The sequence below is a fragment of the Crotalus tigris genome, unplaced genomic scaffold (genome assembly GCF_016545835.1).
Source record: "Crotalus tigris isolate CLP2741 ecotype Arizona unplaced genomic scaffold, ASM1654583v1 scf7180000017794.702064, whole genome shotgun sequence".
In the NCBI taxonomy this organism is placed as follows: domain Eukaryota; kingdom Metazoa; phylum Chordata; class Lepidosauria; order Squamata; family Viperidae; genus Crotalus; species Crotalus tigris.
In genome coordinates this window covers 504,572-522,500 of record NW_024096641.1, presented here as the reverse complement: position 1 = coordinate 522,500, position 17,929 = coordinate 504,572, and the positions used below count along the sequence as shown (strand labels likewise).

Genomic DNA, 17,929 nt, shown 5'->3' with positions numbered 1-17,929 from the left:
TTTTCTTTCTGTTGCTTTACTCTTGGAATTTTAGATGATACTGGGGGAGGGGGAGGAATGTGATGGGAGTTAGTTAGACATAACAATATCATAATAAGAGATGATAAGGCATGGCCGGAAAGCCAGCATTTTAAACTAATTGGAGAATGCGATTTATGACTGTTAGTTGTAGGAGGGAATTGTGCTTTGATACTATGTGCTGAGGGGAGGGGAAGTCAGATTTTGGCTTTGACCATGTACATGCTGATGCCATGTTATTTGAATAAAGATTCTTTAAGGTAAACAATGCCTCAAAGTTCTTTGAAGAATTTCATCTGTCGGAACCATGACAGCCATCTTTGATCTTGGAAATGCTCAGCTTCAGTTTCGGGGGATACGATCCTTTCTGCCATTCACCAGGACTAAGAAGAAGGATTCTCGCTTCCTATTTGTTTGTAACCACCCAGTGTATTCTTGCTGTTGTTGCTTATTGGCTACGAGGGGGCAATTCAGTTTCTTACCAGGGTGACGTTTATAATTGCAGCTAGAGGGTGATATGAACGACTTTTCCAGTGGACTTTTTTTTTTAAGAGGTTAAGAAAAGCATTTTGTATTTTTTAGAAGGGTTAGGAAAGTAGGAATTCTTGGGGAAAGTTTTTTTTTTTCCCCCAGAAATGTTTCCTAACTCATCGTTTACATTTTGACACCTCCGTTTGTTTTCACACTGCCCTTCTGAAGCCAGGAAATTCACAAATGTGGCAGACATCCTTCTGTGACTGGCTAAGCCTGTGCCATGGGTCTTCTGGCTTTTTCAGGGGTGTATGTAGGGGTGTGGGTCTATACCAGGGGTAGGCAATCTTGGCTCTTTTATGACTCGTGGACTTCAACTCCCAGAATTCCTGAGCCAGCCTGGCTCAGCTTGGAAACCTCTCCCTTGCCTACCTCTGGACTAGACCAATTCAGACAAATGGTTGTCCAATCTCTTCTTAAAAACTCTCCGGTGCTGGAGCACCCACAACCTCTGATTAATTGTTCTCACTGTCAGGAAATTTCTCCTTAGTTCTAGGTTGGTTCTCTCCAATAATAATAATAATAATAATAATAATAATCATCATCATCATCACCACCACTGCGGTACAACTTTGAAAAATGAAGAAGCTGAGATTTAGTTGGATAAGGGTGTGGATAAAAGTTGGATAAAGTCTTTGTGCATGCATATATTTCCTAGCATCCCAAGTAAAAGGGATAGTTAACAGAATAACAAGAGTTAGAAGGGACCTTGAAGGTCATCTAGTCCAACCCCCTGCTCAGGCAGGAAAGCCTATACCATTTCAGACAAATGGCTGTCCAGTCTCTTCTTTAAAACTTCCAGTGTTGGAGCATTCACCGCTTCTGGAAGCTGGTTGTTCCACTGGTTAATTGTTCTAACTGTCAGGAAGTTTCTCCTTAGTTCTAGGTTGCTTCTCTCCTTGATTAGTTTCCATCCATTGCTTCTTGTCCTGCCTTCAGGCGCTTTGGTGGATAGCTTGACTCCCTTTTCTTTGGGGCAGCCCCTGAGATATTGGAACACTGCTATCATGTCCCCCCTCGTCCTTCTCTTCATTAAACTAGACAGACCCAATTCCTGTAACTGCTCTTCCTGTGTTTTAACCTCCAGTCCCCTAATCATCTTTGTTGCTCTTCTCTGTACTCTTTCTAGAGTCTCAGCATCTTTTTAGTAATATGACAACCCAAACCGGATGCAGTTGAACAACTGAACAGCTGTCTTGCTTAGCAACAGAAGCTGTGGGCTCAATTGTGGTCATAGGTTGAGGACTACCTGCATTCACGCCTTAATCAGTGTCCATGATTAATCAGTGTCCATGCCCACCACCACTGATGAAATATTAATTTCTGAGGTCATGATAAATGTTGGGATCCCAAAAGAGAAGGCACCCTGAAGCCCAGCAGAAATTTGACTGTGACCCTTGCAACCTTTTCTCTCTCCTTAAGGGGGTCTTCTGAGAAATTATTCTTACTGAGCCCAAATCAGAAGCTTCAGTAAATCTGACTGCAATTCACTTCTGATCCCCCTCGCCATGACAAATGGACTCTGGATGTTAACGTGAACAAAACAGTATGGGTTTAAATATATCTACGTATATTTAAGACTCTGGCTAAGGCAGCCTACTGGAAGCAAGCGGACGTTACAGAAAAATGGAGACAATACCGTTCGACAAAAATGGCAGTGGCTTTGCCCAGAGTGTGTGTGGGAGGAGAAAAAAGGGAAGGGGGGAAAACACAGCTAGCAGCAAGATGTACAAATTCAGCACAGTTACGAAGCACCCATGCACGAGAAGAGTGGGCTTTACCGGCTCTGCCTGCTGTTTCTGGCCCCAAAACTTTACACCCAGGCAGCACAAGAAAGGCAGCAGAGGAAGGTAGAAGAAGCAACTTTTAGCAAAAGGTGTAAAAGCACTAATTTTAACCTAGGCAAGAAAGCAAGGTATTTCTTTTCCTACCTACTAGTGCCCGGCTAACAAAAGTGGCAAATCTGTCATCTACAGAAGTGGCCAAAATTGTGGAAACCTTTTGGGAAAAGTGTACATTTGAGCTTTGATGGCTAATAACACCCCTTTTTGGGGGGAGTAGTACCATAAAATTATATATCAATGGAAAGATAGTTTAATCAAAAATGTAATGCAACAAAGTTTGTTCAATTACCTGTACTGTATTCTATGAAAAGTTATAGCCAAATAACCAGAAAAAGGAAGCACAACTTGCTTAGGTTGATCTCAGGTAGATTTCCTTCATCTGATTGTAGTCAATGAGAATGAGTGTTTAGAGAATCAATCAGATGTCATTGTAAGGACCCACCCCACTTTGCATCTTAAGAAGACAGAACTCTTGGAATAATTCTTCCAACAGGAATCCTTTATTAAGAGAAAATGGTTGCAGGCATGCTAGACAGGACTTGGGGTCCAAGCTCTCCCATTCAAGGTTTTAAGGGGTTCCCCAGTAGTCCCACCCAATCAACCCCCCTTCCAGTGATAGTTTCAAGTATCACAATTCCACCCCGTTTCTTCTTTCTTCCGTCTGGATGGAGACTTCAGATAACTACATGAAAGGCAAATACTCTTCTTTGTTAATGCTAATGTTCTCTGGATGCTAACGCTTTGAGGTTACAATAGGTTACAATAAACACACATTCAGCATTCAGCTCTTTGAAGTCTACTGAAGGAAGTGAGGGCCATAAAGCCCCTTTGTTCTCCCCCTTCTCTCCCTCTTATGGCAGAATCCAAAGAAGGCAGAATTGGGAGTTTCTATATTTGATAATTAAAGATGAAATATGATTGGATTCTGACATCCGGCCCCTCTTAACAATAAGAGAGATCCACCTGAAAGAAAACACAAGTAAAAAATTTAGTTAGGCTTGTTAGGATACTCTGTGTGAAACTTCTTCAATAGCTTCGGGGCTCTGACGTGACGTTTATGGACCCACTCATTTTGTGAGGCAGGGAGGTGTTTCCAGGCAACTAGGTACTGAGTTGTTCCACGATATCTCCTAGAGTCAAGGATCTCTTTTATTTCGAAGTGTTGTTCCCCCTCCACCATGATTGGAGGTGGTGGGGGGGGGATTTTTGGCCGTAGAGGTGACTGATGCTCTCTTTTCAGCAAGCTGCAATGAAAAATTGGGTGTATTTGCCTGAGGTTTTTGGGTAATTCTAATTCTACTGTTACTGGATTTATGATCCTTTTAATTGGAAAAGGTCCTATATATTTTGGTCCAAGTTTTTTACAGGGCTGTAGGGACTTTAGGTATTTTGTAGATAAGTACACCATTTCTCCTATAATGAATGGTGTAGGCTCAACCCTTTTTTTATCGGCTTGTGCTTTGTATGCCCGCCTAGCTTCATCTAGTGATTTTCTGACTATTGGCCAGGTGTTTTGTAGGTTTTCCATCCATTCTTTCAGTGAAGGGATCGTTGGTTCTTTTGGGGTTAACTCTGGCATAGGGTTGAAACTTTGGCCGTTGGCTATTTGAAAAGGAGTGTAGCCTGTGCTGGAGTGGACTGCATTATTGTAGGCAACTTCTGCAAAAGGAAGTAAGTCCGTCCAATCACTCTGTTGGAAATTTAAAAAACATCTCAAATATTGCTCAAGTACCGACTGGCAGCGTTCCGCTTGTCCATCTCCTTGAGGGTGGTGGCTAGATGTCAATCCCTGAGTGGTCCCTAAGAGGGATAAAAATTCCTTCCAAAATGCAGACGTAAATTGCACTCCCCTATCAGAGATGATGCGTTGGGGTGCCCCGTGCAATCTGTAAATGTGCTGGATAAAAAGTTTTGCTAAGGCCTTTGCAGTGGGAATTTTTTGGCAAGGGATAAAGTGCACCTGTTTGGAAAATAGGTCCGTGACTGTCCAGATAACAGTATTCCCATTGCTTTCAGGCAATTCCACTATAAAGTCCATGGCTATTTCCCTCCAGGGGGCTGAGGGACTTGCCACTGGTTGTAACAGCCCTGGCGATTTCCCTTGCAACCTCTTTGCTGATGCACAGGGTGGGCAGCTGGCAACATAACTTTCTATGTCCTTTTTTATTGATGGCCACCAAAATTGCCGTTTAATTAAGTGTAAAGTTTTTACAAATCCAAAATGCCCTGCTGATTTTGTGTCATGGCAAAGTTGCATGAAAGTTAGTCTTTGAGTTGTTGGTATATATAACTTTTCCCCTACCCAAGGCAATCCGTCTCTCATTGTGCACACATGTTTGTTTTTCTGGAACCAATCATCTGTTTCCAAACTTTTTCTGAATTCAATCCCAGTTTGGCTGTCCAGTTGTGGTTTTATTTTGGCTTGGGTTCTTGTGGTTACTGGCGCTGCCAGTTGTGACTCTGCCATTATTGGTCTAGAGTCTGTGGTTCGTGCGCTGTTATATTGGGGCATGCGAGATAGTGCATCTGCCAGGAAGTTCTTTCTTCCTGGTAAATGTTTGAGCTTAAATTGGAATTGGTGAAAATGCTGGGACCAGCGGGCTTGTTTGGGATTGAGTTTCCTGGAAGTTTTCAGGGCTTCTAAATTTTTGTGATCAGTCCATACCTGGAAGGGGATTTTGTTGCCTTCCAGGAACTGTCGCCACGTGAGTAATGCCCAACGTATCCCATAAGCCTCCTTCTCCCATACGGGCCAGCGCTGTTCTGTTTCCGTGAGTTTCTTAGATGTATATGCACAGGGTTGCAATACTGCATCATCATTTTCTTGTAATAGCACAGCCCCCACTGCCACATCACTTGCATCTGCCTGTATTATGAAGGGTTTGTCCATGTCTGGGTGCCTTAGTACTGGTTCGGCAGAAAAAAGTCTCTTTAGTCTCTCAAACGCTGCTTGGCACTCCATTGTCCATGTTAGTGGCTGGCTAGGTTTTACTGAGGATGTTCCCTTCGTTTTTAGTAAGTTAGTGAGGGGCAAGGCTATCTGTGCAAATGAGGGGATGAATTGGCGGTAAAAATTTGCAAAGCCCAGGAAACTTTGTAGTTGCTTTCTTGTGCGGGGTGGTGCCCATTCTATACTGCTTGACCTTCTCCGGGTCCATTTCAATGCCCTGTGGGGATATGCGATAGCCTAGGTAGTCTATCCTTTCCTGGTGGAATTCGCATTTTGAGAGTTTGGCATATAGGTGAGCGGCTCGCAGCTTCTTTAAAACCGCTCTGACAAGTTTGACGTGTTCTTCTTTTGTTTCGGTAAAGATAAGAATGTCGTCCAAGTAAACAAGGACCCCCTTAAACAGGTGTTCCCTTAGAACGTCATTGATTAGTTGCATAAAGACTGCAGGGCCCCCTTGTAATCCAAATGGCAAGACTTTGAATTGATAGCACCCCATGGGGCAGTTAAATGCAGTCTTCCATTCGTCCCCTTCCTTGATTCTCACTCGATAGTAAGCTTCCCTTAGGTCTAGTTTAGAAAAAATTTTCCCTTTCGATAGGTGTGACAGCATGTCTTTCATGAGGGGCAGCGGGTATAGGTTGCTTTCACTGATTGTATTCAGGGCCCTATAATCCACGCATAAACGTAAAGAGCCGTCCTTCTTCTCTCTAAAAAGGACCGGGGCAGCCACTTTAGGCTTGGATGGCTCAATGAAACCTCTCTCCAGGTTTTTTTTTATAAATCTTTCCATTTCCTCCTTCTCCTTTGGGCTCATGGAGTATAATCTGGGCTTCGGGAGTTTTGCCCCAGGCTTGAATTCAATGGTACAGTCTGTGGGTCGGTGGGGGGGAAGCTCATTCGCCCTCTCCTCACTGAAGACTTCAGCAAGGTCCCTATATTCCTCTGGTATTTCTGTTAATCTTTTTTCCTCTCCTATGGATGCTTTTTCTATTCTTGATTCTGGTAGCCTCCCTTGGGGTTTTAAGTCCATAGGGTCCCCCTTCGGGAATTTGATTTCTGTCGTCCTCCAATTTACCCAGGGGTTCCATTTTTTCAACCATTCCATCCCTAGAATCATTGGGCATTCCATACCTGGGGTCACCACAAACGTTAAGTCCTCTTCATGGTTGCCCAGGGAGAGATGTATTGGCAAAGTGGCTAGGGTAGCTGGCACCCCCCCTGCTATGGATCCATCTAGCTGGCCAAATGAGATTGGTTGTTCCAGTCTCCTGGATGGGATGCCCAGATTCCCCACTAGTGTTGGGCTAATGAGGCAGCGGGTACAGCCAGAGTCTATTAAGGCTTTCACCTTCACAGCTTCGGGCATGGGGGGGATTAATATAGTCACTGTTTTGAAGATGGGTGTGATGCATCCACTTACCAGGGGTTCGCCCTCCGAGCTGTCATCTGAGGCATCCACCGGCCCTATGGTGTAGGCTGGAGTCCTTTCCCCTTGGTGAGCAGAGGTGGGGGTTTCTGCAATTTCCATCATTCTCATGGCCGTTTCTTTTGGCTTAGCTGAATACTTTCCGGGTTTGTTGATTGGGGATCTGTCTGGGTTGTGCTGGGGGGCCTTTGAGCGGCATTCTACAGCTCGATGCCCTTCTCTTCCGCACTTGAAACATCTCATTTGCTTCTTGGCTGTATCCGATGATTTCACCGGTTGGTGTGTCAGCTCAGGCGGGGGGCGGCTCCATTGTTTTCCTCGGCGGTGCCTCTTCAATATGTCGATCTCTGCTTCCTCTGCCAAGACGTACCATTCCTCAAGTCGATGTGGGTCCCCTCGGGGCAGGCAAGCATCATATAGATCATAGTTTAGTCCGTCTTTGAAATGGCCAAGGAGGATGTCTTCTGGCCAATTCAGTTTGCTGGCAATGGCCCGGAATTCTTGTGTATACTCAGCCACTGGGCGTTTGCCCTGCCTCATCGTTGTTATTCTTTCACGGGCTTTGCGATCAGCCAGGGGGTCTTCAAATCGTCTTCTCAAAGAGGACATGAAACGGTTGAAGTTACTGAGTTCTGGGGCATTGGAGTCATGCAAGTTCACTACCCAATCCGCAGCTGGTCCATCCAGGGCAGATTGCACGATCCGGATGCGGGCTTTGTCGCTGGGAATATCCTGCCCATATTCCTCCATGTAGCTGAGGACTTGGGTTAGAAAAAACCCCAAGCGTGTTGGCTCCCCTTTGAATTTCACTTCCAACGGTGGACGTCTTGGAATGGATCGGTGCCTCTGTTGTGGGTGGTAGTGCCTTCCGTCCAGATTGCCATCTGTGGTCCAGTAGGGGGTGGGAGCTCCTGGATCAGTAGATGTCCCTGGGGTTGCAGGTTCCACGTCCCCCTCGGTGTCTCTCCCTTTGCGGCTCCAGGAACTGGGGCAGCCGTAGGGTTCAGTATTCTCCTCTCCTAGGGAGCTGAGAGTTCTCTTCATCAGGTCAATAGCTTTCTCTAGGATCCAGTCTGAGTACGGTGCCCAGCTTTCTCCCTCTTCACTTGCGTGCAGGGATTTCTCCATCTCCTGCTTCCATTCTGGTTGCTTGGTCCCCCGTCTCAGGGTCACCTTTCTTGATTCCTTTCCCCACCCACTTTTCTTTCCAACGCCCATCGACCAGCGAGGCTTGTGGTCCTGTGTCTCCACCACTTCTTCTCCTGAGGAATCTGGCCTCTCGGATCCCAACATCTGGCAAGGTTCCAACTGGTCAGCGGCTCTCTTTCCAGGGAGTTTTCCCCCTCTCTTGCTCCATTGTCTGACATGGTAAATTTTTGCAAAATCCCCCGGCAAGGGTCTTCCCTTCCAGGTGGATTAATTTTGCAAGTCCTGTCTAATGTAAGGACCCCCCCCCACTTTGCATCTTAAGAAGACAGAACTCTTGGAATAATTCTTCCAACAGGAATCCTTTATTAAGAGAAAATGGTTGCAGGCATGCTAGACAGGACTTGGGGTCCAAGCTCTCCCATTCAAGGTTTTAAGGGGTTCCCCAGTAGTCCCACCCAATCAACCCCCCTTCCAGTGATAGTTTCAAGTATCACAATTCCACCCCGTTTCTTCTTTCTTCCGTCTGGATGGAGACTTCAGATAACTACATGAAAGGCAAATACTCTTCTTTGTTAATGTTAATGTTCTCTGGATGCTAACGCTTTGAGGTTACAATAGGTTACAATAAACACACATACAGCATTCAGCTCTTTGAAGTCTACTGAAGGAAGTGAGGGCCATAAAGCCCCTTTGTTCTCCCCCTTCTCTCCCTCTTATGGCAGAATCCAAAGAAGGCAGAATTGGGAGTTTCTATATTTGATAATTAAAGATGAAATATGATTGGATTCTGACAGTCATCTTGTTTTGGCCATGAGCCAATCAGATCACAGTAGGACTCAGTTATTGATGTCCTGTATTGAAGCTGAGAGGACGACATTTGTCAGTTATGTGTTACATGATCGCTATCAAGTTGGTTGGGTTTTTTTTTTTGTGTTCTTTCATTTAGTGAGCTTGTAAAACGTCATAAAATTAAAGTAATGGTGCCAAGAGTTGACCGGTCGCCCAGAAAGCGATGTAAAACAGTATTATTAAGTGGACAAGGCTACAGTTATAAAGAAATTAGAAGAAAAATGGGTGGAAACTTAACCAAAGGGGGCATTTCTACTGTACACTTTTCCCAAAAGGTTTCCACAATTTTGGCCACGACTGTAACATGCCAAGCTGACTTGCCACATACATGTCAACAGCTGGAGCGAAAGCAACAACTCAACTTGCTAATTTGAGAAACTGGTTTGTATTTTAGGATAACCCAATCTGAAATAAAAAGATAGCGGACTTCGGCTCATCAGGAAAATTGATAATGGCGAATTGCATTTTCGTCCTCGCTCACGGAATGCAAACTGTCTCAATCTGGAGGATTTAAAATTCAAAATGCTCTGTTTCGGGCATGGAATGGCACCCTTCTTCTAATATAAAATAGACAAAGAAGATGGGGGGAAAAACCATTTTATGCTTCAAATGCTTGCTCCTCGTTCAAAACTAGGTGTTTTACGTTGAAGACAAGGTGTTTTAAACTCAAATCAGTTTGATGCAAAATGTTGTGACTGTCTCAAGTGCCATGTTTTCTCAATCTTGGGGAGCCTAAGATGTGTGGATTTCAACTCCCAGAATTCTCCAGCCAGAATGGGGAATTTGGGAGTCGAAGTCCACACGTCTTAAGAGTTGCCAAAGTTGAGAAACACTAGTACTTTGAATAAATATATGCATAACTACTATTATTATTTAACAAGGGTTTAAGCTAGCAGCCATGGAAGCAACTATGACTTCTGTTGGAACAAAAGATAAACGATGTAATGGTGTTAACAATCCTATTCTGTTTAAGAAGGAAATATCTTAGTAATAGTAGTAAAGTTGGAAGGGACCTTGGAGGTCATCTAGTCCAACCCCGCTGTAGTTTTTTTCAAACATTTTATGCAATTATGGCACTCTTGCTGTTGTCAATCAAAAGCTTACCACAGAGAGCAAATTCACATTTTGGAGCCGAATCTTAAGATCTCCCACAATTTATTCCATTTATGTAAAGCCTGAACATGGTGTAACATGAAACTGGTTTATTTTTACTGGATACTTGCTAGTTTCCAAATTAAATGCAGACCTCAAATGATTCTAAATTTTATTTTGCACAGTTTGGGAGGAAATCTATATCAGTTTCCTACAAAACAGGAAACTCTAGCAAAAGTGTATTACATGTTATTAGCACAGATATGACCCCAAGTAGCTGGATTTTTTACTTATGATGCCAGCTCTTCAGGAATACATACGGTCATCTTGGGAGAGGAGCTAAAGAGAAAGTGAAACTTATACAAACTGGTTCTCCACATATAACCTCCAACATAATGCCCACTTGAAGAAGATTTACATAATTACAAGAGCCTCACTATTCATCTGTGCCATTCCACATGTGGGCAAGTCAGTTCCTACAAAAAAAATCCAGCATTTTCTCCTGCTGGAACTCCAACATAAGATCCCTAAGCATCAAGGAATGATATTCTGTTAATCCTCTCTCAAGCAGTATTTCATAAATTGAATATCTGGACCTGACATGTGGTGGTTTGAAAACAATAATAACCGGTTGCATAGATTTATGCAGGGATTAGGCACACATGACATTAGACCAGTGTTTCTCAATCTAAGAAACTTGAATAGGTATGGACTTCTTGTCCCCTTAATTCACCTGTGTCAAGAAAAAGTCCTAATATGGCAATAATATGTTCAGCAGTTGTCAGTTAAAACGTAAAATATGTACAAATCACGCGATGTGCAGGAAAAATATAAGTTGAAGGTAGATTCTATTTAATTGTTTCACACAATTATCCCTTCTAGATTTTTAACCTATCTTATCTCTATCTATCTATCTATCTATCTATCTATCTATCTATCTATCTATCTATCTATCTATCTATCTATCTTCCATTTCTCTATATCTGTCTGTCTGTCTGTCTGTGTCTGCCTGCCTGCCTATCTATCTATCTGTCTGTCTATCTATCTATCATCCATCCATCCTTCTATCTATCTATCATCCATCCATCCTTCTATCTATCTATCTATTTATCTATCTATCTATCATCCATCCATCACCCATCATCTATCTATCTATCTATCTATCTATCTATCTATCTATCTATCTATCTATCTATCTATCTATCTATCTATCTATCTATCACCCATCCATCACCCATCATCTATCTATCTATCTATCTATCTATCTATCTATCTATCTATCTATCTATCCATCCATCTATCTACCTGTGTCTGTCTGTCTGTCTGTCTGTCTGTCTGTCTATCTATCTATCTATCTATCTATCTATCTATCTATCTATCTATCTATCTAGCTTCCATTTCTCTATATCTGTCTGTCTGTCTGTCTGTGTCTGCCTGCCTGCCTGCCTGCCTGCCTATCTATCTATCTGTCTGTCTATCTATCATCCATCCATCCTTCTATCTATCTATCTATCTATCTATCTATCTATCTATCTATCATCCATCCATCATCCATCATCTATCTATCTATCTATCTATCTATCTATCTATCTATCTATCTATCTATCTATCCATCCATCCATCCATCCATCCATCTATCTACCGGTGTCTGTCTGTCTATCTATCTATCTATCTATCTATCTATCTATCTATCTATCTATCTATCTATCTATCTATCCATCCATCCATCCATCCATCCATCCATCCATCCATCTATCTATCTATCATCCATCTATCTATAGCTATCTGTCTGTCCGTCTATTTATCTATATATACAATGGATAATAGCAAGCTACATAGCTTAGAAACTGGGTCAACAGCTTATGTGAAGCTCACAATTGCTGTTCAAATACAAGGACTGGAAACACCACAAGGCCTAACTTCCAGCCTGTTGGCTATGGATATTCTCAATCATCCAGGTCATGGTTATTCCAAAGGTGTTTTTCCAAAAGGCAACTGGATTTCCTTGTTTTGTTTTCCTTTGAAAACGTCTCACTTCTCATCCAAGAAGTGGATCTGAACTGGAGAAGCTTCTTGGATAAGAAGCAAAATGTTTTCAACAGAAAAAAAACCCAAGCCCAGTTGCCTTTTGGAAAAGCACCTTGGGGACTTCTAGCCTAGTGTAAGTAAGCTTTGGACAGTTATTTCCAACTTCATTTTAAAAAAGATAAGAAATAGGGTGTGCCTTCTACAGAAGTCTAACAAGATTGCCTTGCTGGATTATTTCAAGAGTCTGAAATTGGACTGTACAGTTTACCGCTAACACAAGCTGATACCAAGGACAAAACCAGGGGTTTCATTGTTCAATACTGCAGCAAATAACTAATTAGGCAGCTAAAGAGTCAATGGGTTAACCCTTTACTTTCATCTGCCATGTAACTAAGCAATAGTGGTTTGTGTTATTTGTCAGGGAAGATTCACAAAAATCAGATTGCAAAGAAAAGAGAGCCAATGACATATTTTTAGTGTTCAGTAGTTTGTAACAGTTACCTTTTGAGTTGCTTGAGATCCAAACTTGCTAGCCTGTTGACAAAAGCAAAATTGGCTTATTTCAATTCCACGTTTCCTTTCCAAAATCAAAAATTCAAACTCTCTACAAATTCTAGGATTCTTTTTAATTTTATTAAGTATGCCTTCCTCCTACCATCTTAAGGAACTGGCAACAATTATGTCCCTGGATCCCAAATTATGTGCTGTTTGAATCCATCCACACAAAAGGTTTTTAACGCTACCCAAATGTACTTCAGTCATTTCTTTATTTTTCATGAGGCTAACCATCTTTCATACGTTTCTGAAACAATATTACCAATCTATCAAGTCTGAAAGCTATAGAAAAAATATACCAGATGCACAAACAAGAAAATCCAGGGTACAATGGCAAGGATAAATGCTATTATTACTGACATGATCTCAATTATAGTATTCTTGGTGAGTAACAACAAATTATAGAGCTTTGCTTCATGAGTCTTTACATCTAACAGTCTAAGCCAGTGGTTCTCAACCTGTGGGTCGGGACCCCATTTGGGGTCGAATGACCATTTCACGGGGGTCACCAAACCATGCTATCTGCCATTTTTTTCCCTTTTCCCTAGCTGTCCTACTCCCTCTTATTGGTGGCCACACCCACTTGGGGGTCACCACAACATGGGGAACTGTATTATGGGGTCACGGTATTAGAAAGGTTGAGAATCAGTGGTCTAAGCAATATTTTTATATACATTCATAGGAACCGTATTTACTTAATATTATAAGGAAATACCAGAGCTATTTTATATTTAAACAGATGGTCTGGAAGATACTAGAAAACAACGTATGAAAACACTCTAGGCTGGTTATTCAAGGCCACTTGGCGTCACAATTTTTCCTGAAGTCAGCTATCTGCAAATATCTTGGCTGTTCCAAATATCTTTTTTGAAAATTATCTCAAGCGCTTGTTTTGAAACAATACTAGTCTTTATTGACAATCGTATACAGGGAGTCCCTGACTTACAACCACAACTGAGCCCAAAATTTCCATTGCTAAGCAAGACAATTGTTAAATGAGTTTTGCCCTATTTTACAATCTTTCTTGCCACAGTTGTTAAGTGAATCACTGCAGTTAAGTTAGTAACACGATTGTTAAGTAAATCTGGCTTCCCCATGGACTTCACTTGTCGACCTCTCGTTACGACGTTTGTTACAAGTTACAACGCCACAGAAAAAAAAGTGGCTTAATGGCTCTTTTTCACACTGATGACCGTTTTTGCGGCATCCCCAGGGTCACATGATCAAAATTCAGAGGCTTGGCAACTGACGTGTACTGATGACAGTTGCACTGTCCTGGGGTCACGTGATCACTGTTTGTGACCTTCTGACAAGCAAGGTCAATGGGGAAGCCAGATTCACTTAACAACCGTGTTCCTAATTTAACAACCGCAGTGATTCGCTTAATAACTGTGATAAGACAGGTTGTAAAATGGGGCAAAACTCACTTAACAACTGTCTTGCTTAGCAATGGAAATGTTGGGTTCAATTGTGGTCATAACTCCAGGACTACCTGTAAATACATTGGCCAGTCAGAATATTTACTTACACCCTCTTTAGCTGCAGAGGCGAACTTGCTTGCTCCAGATGTAAAACTACTCCAGCCCTGGAAAAAAAGAGATTGAAGGTCAGTGCTTTGTGGAGAGACTTCAGTAAAAACAGGGCTCTGTTCTGGGCCCAGTGCTTTTCAACATCTTCATCAACGATTTGGATGAGGGGATAGACGGGGAACTCATCAAATTTGCAGACGACACTAAGCTGGCAGGAATAGCCAACATTCCAGAAGACAGGCTTAGGATACAGGAGGATCTGGACAGACTTGAATACTGGGCACTAACTAACAAAATGAAATTCAATGGTGAAAAAAGTAAGGTTCTACATTTAGGCAAGAAAGACCAAATACACAGGTATAGTATAGGGGGTACCTTGCTCAAGAGTAGTAAGAGGGATCTCGGAGTCCTAGTGGACAATCACTTAAATATGCTGCAGCTGCCAAAAAAGTCAACACAGTGCTAGGCTGCATTAACAGAGGGATAGAATCAAGATCACGTGAAGTGTTAATACCACTTTACAATGCCTTGGTAAGGCCACACTTGGAATACTGCATCCAGTTTTGGTCACCACGATGTAAAAAGATGTTGAGACTCTAGAAAGAGTACAGAGAAGAGCAACAAAGATGATTAGGGGACTGGAGGCTAAAACATATAAGGAACGGTTGCTGGAATTGGGTATGTCTAGTTTAACGAAGAGAAGGACGAGGGGGGACACGATAGCAGTGTTCCAATATCTCAGAGGCTGCCACAAAGAAGAGGGAATCAAGCTATTCTCCAAAGCACTTGAGGGCAGGACAAGAAGCAACGGATGGAAACTAATCAAGGAGAGAAGCAACCTAGAACTAAGGAGAAACTTCCTGACAGTTAGAACAATTAACCAGTGGAACAACCTGCCTCCAGAAGTGGTGAATGCTCCAACACTGGAAGTTTTTAAGAAGAGACTGGACAGCCATTTGTCTGAAATGGTATAGGGCTTCCTGCCTGAGCAGGGGGTTGGACTAGATGACCTCCAAGGTCCCTTACAACTTTATTGTTGTTGTTGTTGTTGTTGCACATAGAGCAAAGGGAATTTTCAAAAGATGCTCTACGTTTCGGGTCTTGCCTGCTGCTTTCGGATCTTCAGGTCTACTATCAAGGAGAATTATGACTCTGTTACTTATATAAAATGAAACCTGAAGGAAAAGTTGGCTTTCCTTCTGCTTCATTTTAGGTGGCCCAGATTAGCTTCAGGAAGCCAGGTTTCGCAGCTTGATGCCCTTCGTCCTTCTGAAGCTTTACAGCAAACATTTTTCAAACTTGGCTCCTTTAAGATGTCTGGACTTCAACTCCCAGCATTCCCTGGGCAAGTTTGAAAAACACTGCTTTGGAGCAGACTCTATTTGAAACGACTTGTCTGAAATGGTATAGGGTTTCCTGCCTGAGCAGGGGGTTAGACTAGATGACCTTCAAGGTCCCTTCCAACTCTTGTTATTCTGTTAACTATCCCTTTTACTTGGGATGCTAGGAACTATATGCATGCACAAAGACTTTATCCAACTTTTATCCACACCCTTATCCAACTAAATCTCAGCTTCTTCATTTTTCAAAGCTGTACTGCAGTGCTTGAAATAATCTAAAACTGTAAATCTTTTCTTGACTATTATTCCAGACAGGAGTAAAATCATCCAATCATATTAGGATTCCTAATGTTATTCTTTTTTTTTAAAAAAAAAGAAGATATTAGAAATGACAGGACAGCAAAGCAACATCTTAAATTAGCGCACATACGAAAAATTGTGACTTACTGAGTAGAGAGAAGACATAGCATTATTGAGGAAGTCATCTTCTTTTTTTGGAGGAGTGACTGTGTTCCCAAACCCAACGTAGCGATTTTCTTGGCCGCTGAATTGGAACACAAAAAGAAGGAAGGATAAGCCATTTATAATCCAAATACATTTGCTGGTCTTTAAAGTGCTGCAAGGGCCACTTAGGTGCAGTGCAATCTTTCCCAAGCTTGGCAATTTTAAGCTGTCTGGACTTCAACTCCCAGAATACCCCAGTCAACCATGCTGGCTGGGGGATTCTGGGAGTTGAAGTCCACATACCTTGAAGCTGCTGAGGTTGAAAAACATTGGTCTAGCACAGGGGTCTTCAAACGTGGCCCTTTGATGACTTGTGGATTTCAACTCCCAGAATTCCTCAGCCAGGTACGCTGGCTGAGGAATTCTGGGAGTTGAAGTCTACAAGTCATCAAAGGGCCAACCTTGAAGACCCCTGGTCTAGCGGCTAAAGGCAACAGATTAGAAGCTGGGAGAGCTGAGTTCTAGCCCCACCTCAGATACAAAACCCCGAGCCAGTTACTGTTTCTTGGCCCTAGGAAGGAGGCAATGGCTGACCACTTCCAAAAAAGTTGTCAAGGAAATTGTAGGGACTTGTCCAGGCAGTAACTCTAAGCCAAAACTGATTTGAAGGCATTAAAAAAAGAAAAGATTCTTCAAAGCCTTTTGCTGAATTCCATCTAAAATGGGAAATGGGATTTACCTTTGATAGGAACCAACGTCATCATTCAACCAATCTTCAAATGCTTTATCAGAAGTGGGACCGGTATTCTGCGGTTGCGCCCCAGAGCTTCTGCAGAAAATGACGACATCAAAATGAAATCGCGGAAAGGCAATCTCTGTTACATTACAGTAGTGGCCAAAATTGTGGAAACTTTTTGGGAAAAGTGTACTTTTGAGGTTTGATGACTAATAACACCACTTTTTTTTTGGAGTAGCACCATAAAATTATATATCAATGGAAAGATAATTAAATCAAGAATGTAATGCAACAAAGTTTGTTCAATTATCTGTACTGTATTCTGTGAAAAGTTATAGCCAAATAACCAGAAAAAGGAAGCACAACTTGCTTAGGTTGATCTCGGGTAGCTTTCCTTCATCTGACTGTAGCCAATGAGCATGAGTGTTTAGAGAACCAATCGGGTGTAATCTTGTTTTGGCCATGAGCCAATCAGATCACAGTAGGATTCAGTTATTGATGTCCTGTATTGAAGCTGAGAAGAGGACATTGGTCAGTGTGTCGTGTGATGGCTATCAAGTGGGTTGGGGTTATTTTGTGTTCTTTCATTGAGTGAGCTTGTAAAATGTAATAAAATTAAAGTAATGGGGCAAAGAGTTGACCGGTCGCCCAGAAAACGATGTAAAACAGTATTATTAAGTGAACAAGGCTACAGTTATAAAGAAATTAGAAGAAAAATGGGTGGAAACTTAACCAAAGGGGGCATTTCTACTGTACACTTTTCCCAAAAGGTTTCCACTACTGTCCAAACACCTTTTGTTGTCTCACAGAACGTCCTGCAACCTGCTACACTACTGTCAACCTAGGAAAATTGGGCACAAATGTGATCTCTAGCTGAGCCGACATAGCAAATCCGCCCTTTGCTCACAGATGCATTTATTTTTAGTTAATTGGCTCATTTTCCCTGTGAAGATTTATATTCTGTTCTTTTGTTCAGGCGGAACGAGGGAGGCAAGCTCTCGCTTACGCGTGCACCTGTGCTCTCTAAACCATTGTTTCTCAACCTTGACGATTTTAAGGCATGTGGACTTCAACTCCCAGAATTCCACAGCCAGCATCGCTGGCTGTGGAATTCTGGGAGTTGAAGTCCACATGCCTTAAAATTGTCAAGGTTGAGAAACATTGCGTCTAAACGTTCAGCTGCGTTCCTCAAGCAACTGTGCTTTGGTAGTAAAAACGAAAGCTTTAAAATATCACCGAAACCACGAAATGTTTACCGATGAACTGAGGACAAAGCAACCTTGGGCTGCGGAGGGTTCCAGTTCCGAGCAGCAGAGGTTTCAAAGGACCATTCTTTGCCCTCAGCTAACACGGCCACCTAAAGAAAGAAAGGACTTTAAAAACAAACAAATGATGTTTCCTGTAGTGGGAGAGATGGGGAACCGTGGCCCCTTTATGA

The 17,929-nt window shown here is 42.4% G+C and overlaps 1 protein-coding gene across 6 annotated transcripts in view; it reads right to left on the bottom strand.

Moving 5' to 3' along the window:
* The window catches only part of ARFGAP1 (ADP ribosylation factor GTPase activating protein 1), a 52,041-nt gene that overhangs the window by 11,601 nt on the left and 22,511 nt on the right, over nucleotides 1-17,929 (bottom strand). For 4 of the 6 annotated variants that reach the window (XM_039342539.1, XM_039342543.1, XM_039342542.1 and 1 more), the window contains exons 5-9: nucleotides 17,748-17,848; nucleotides 16,495-16,584; nucleotides 15,759-15,855; nucleotides 13,971-14,027; nucleotides 12,389-12,421 (exon numbers count right to left, since the gene is read on the bottom strand). In XM_039342539.1, the coding sequence (XP_039198473.1) occupies nucleotides 12,389-12,421; nucleotides 13,971-14,027; nucleotides 15,759-15,855; nucleotides 16,495-16,584; nucleotides 17,748-17,848 (378 nt within the window). Of the gene's footprint in view, nucleotides 1-2,330; nucleotides 2,361-12,388; nucleotides 12,422-13,970; nucleotides 14,028-15,758; nucleotides 15,856-16,494; nucleotides 16,585-17,747; nucleotides 17,849-17,929 lie in introns of all 6 variants that reach the window. The other 2 variants (XM_039342538.1, XM_039342541.1) reach the window with 1 other exon arrangement.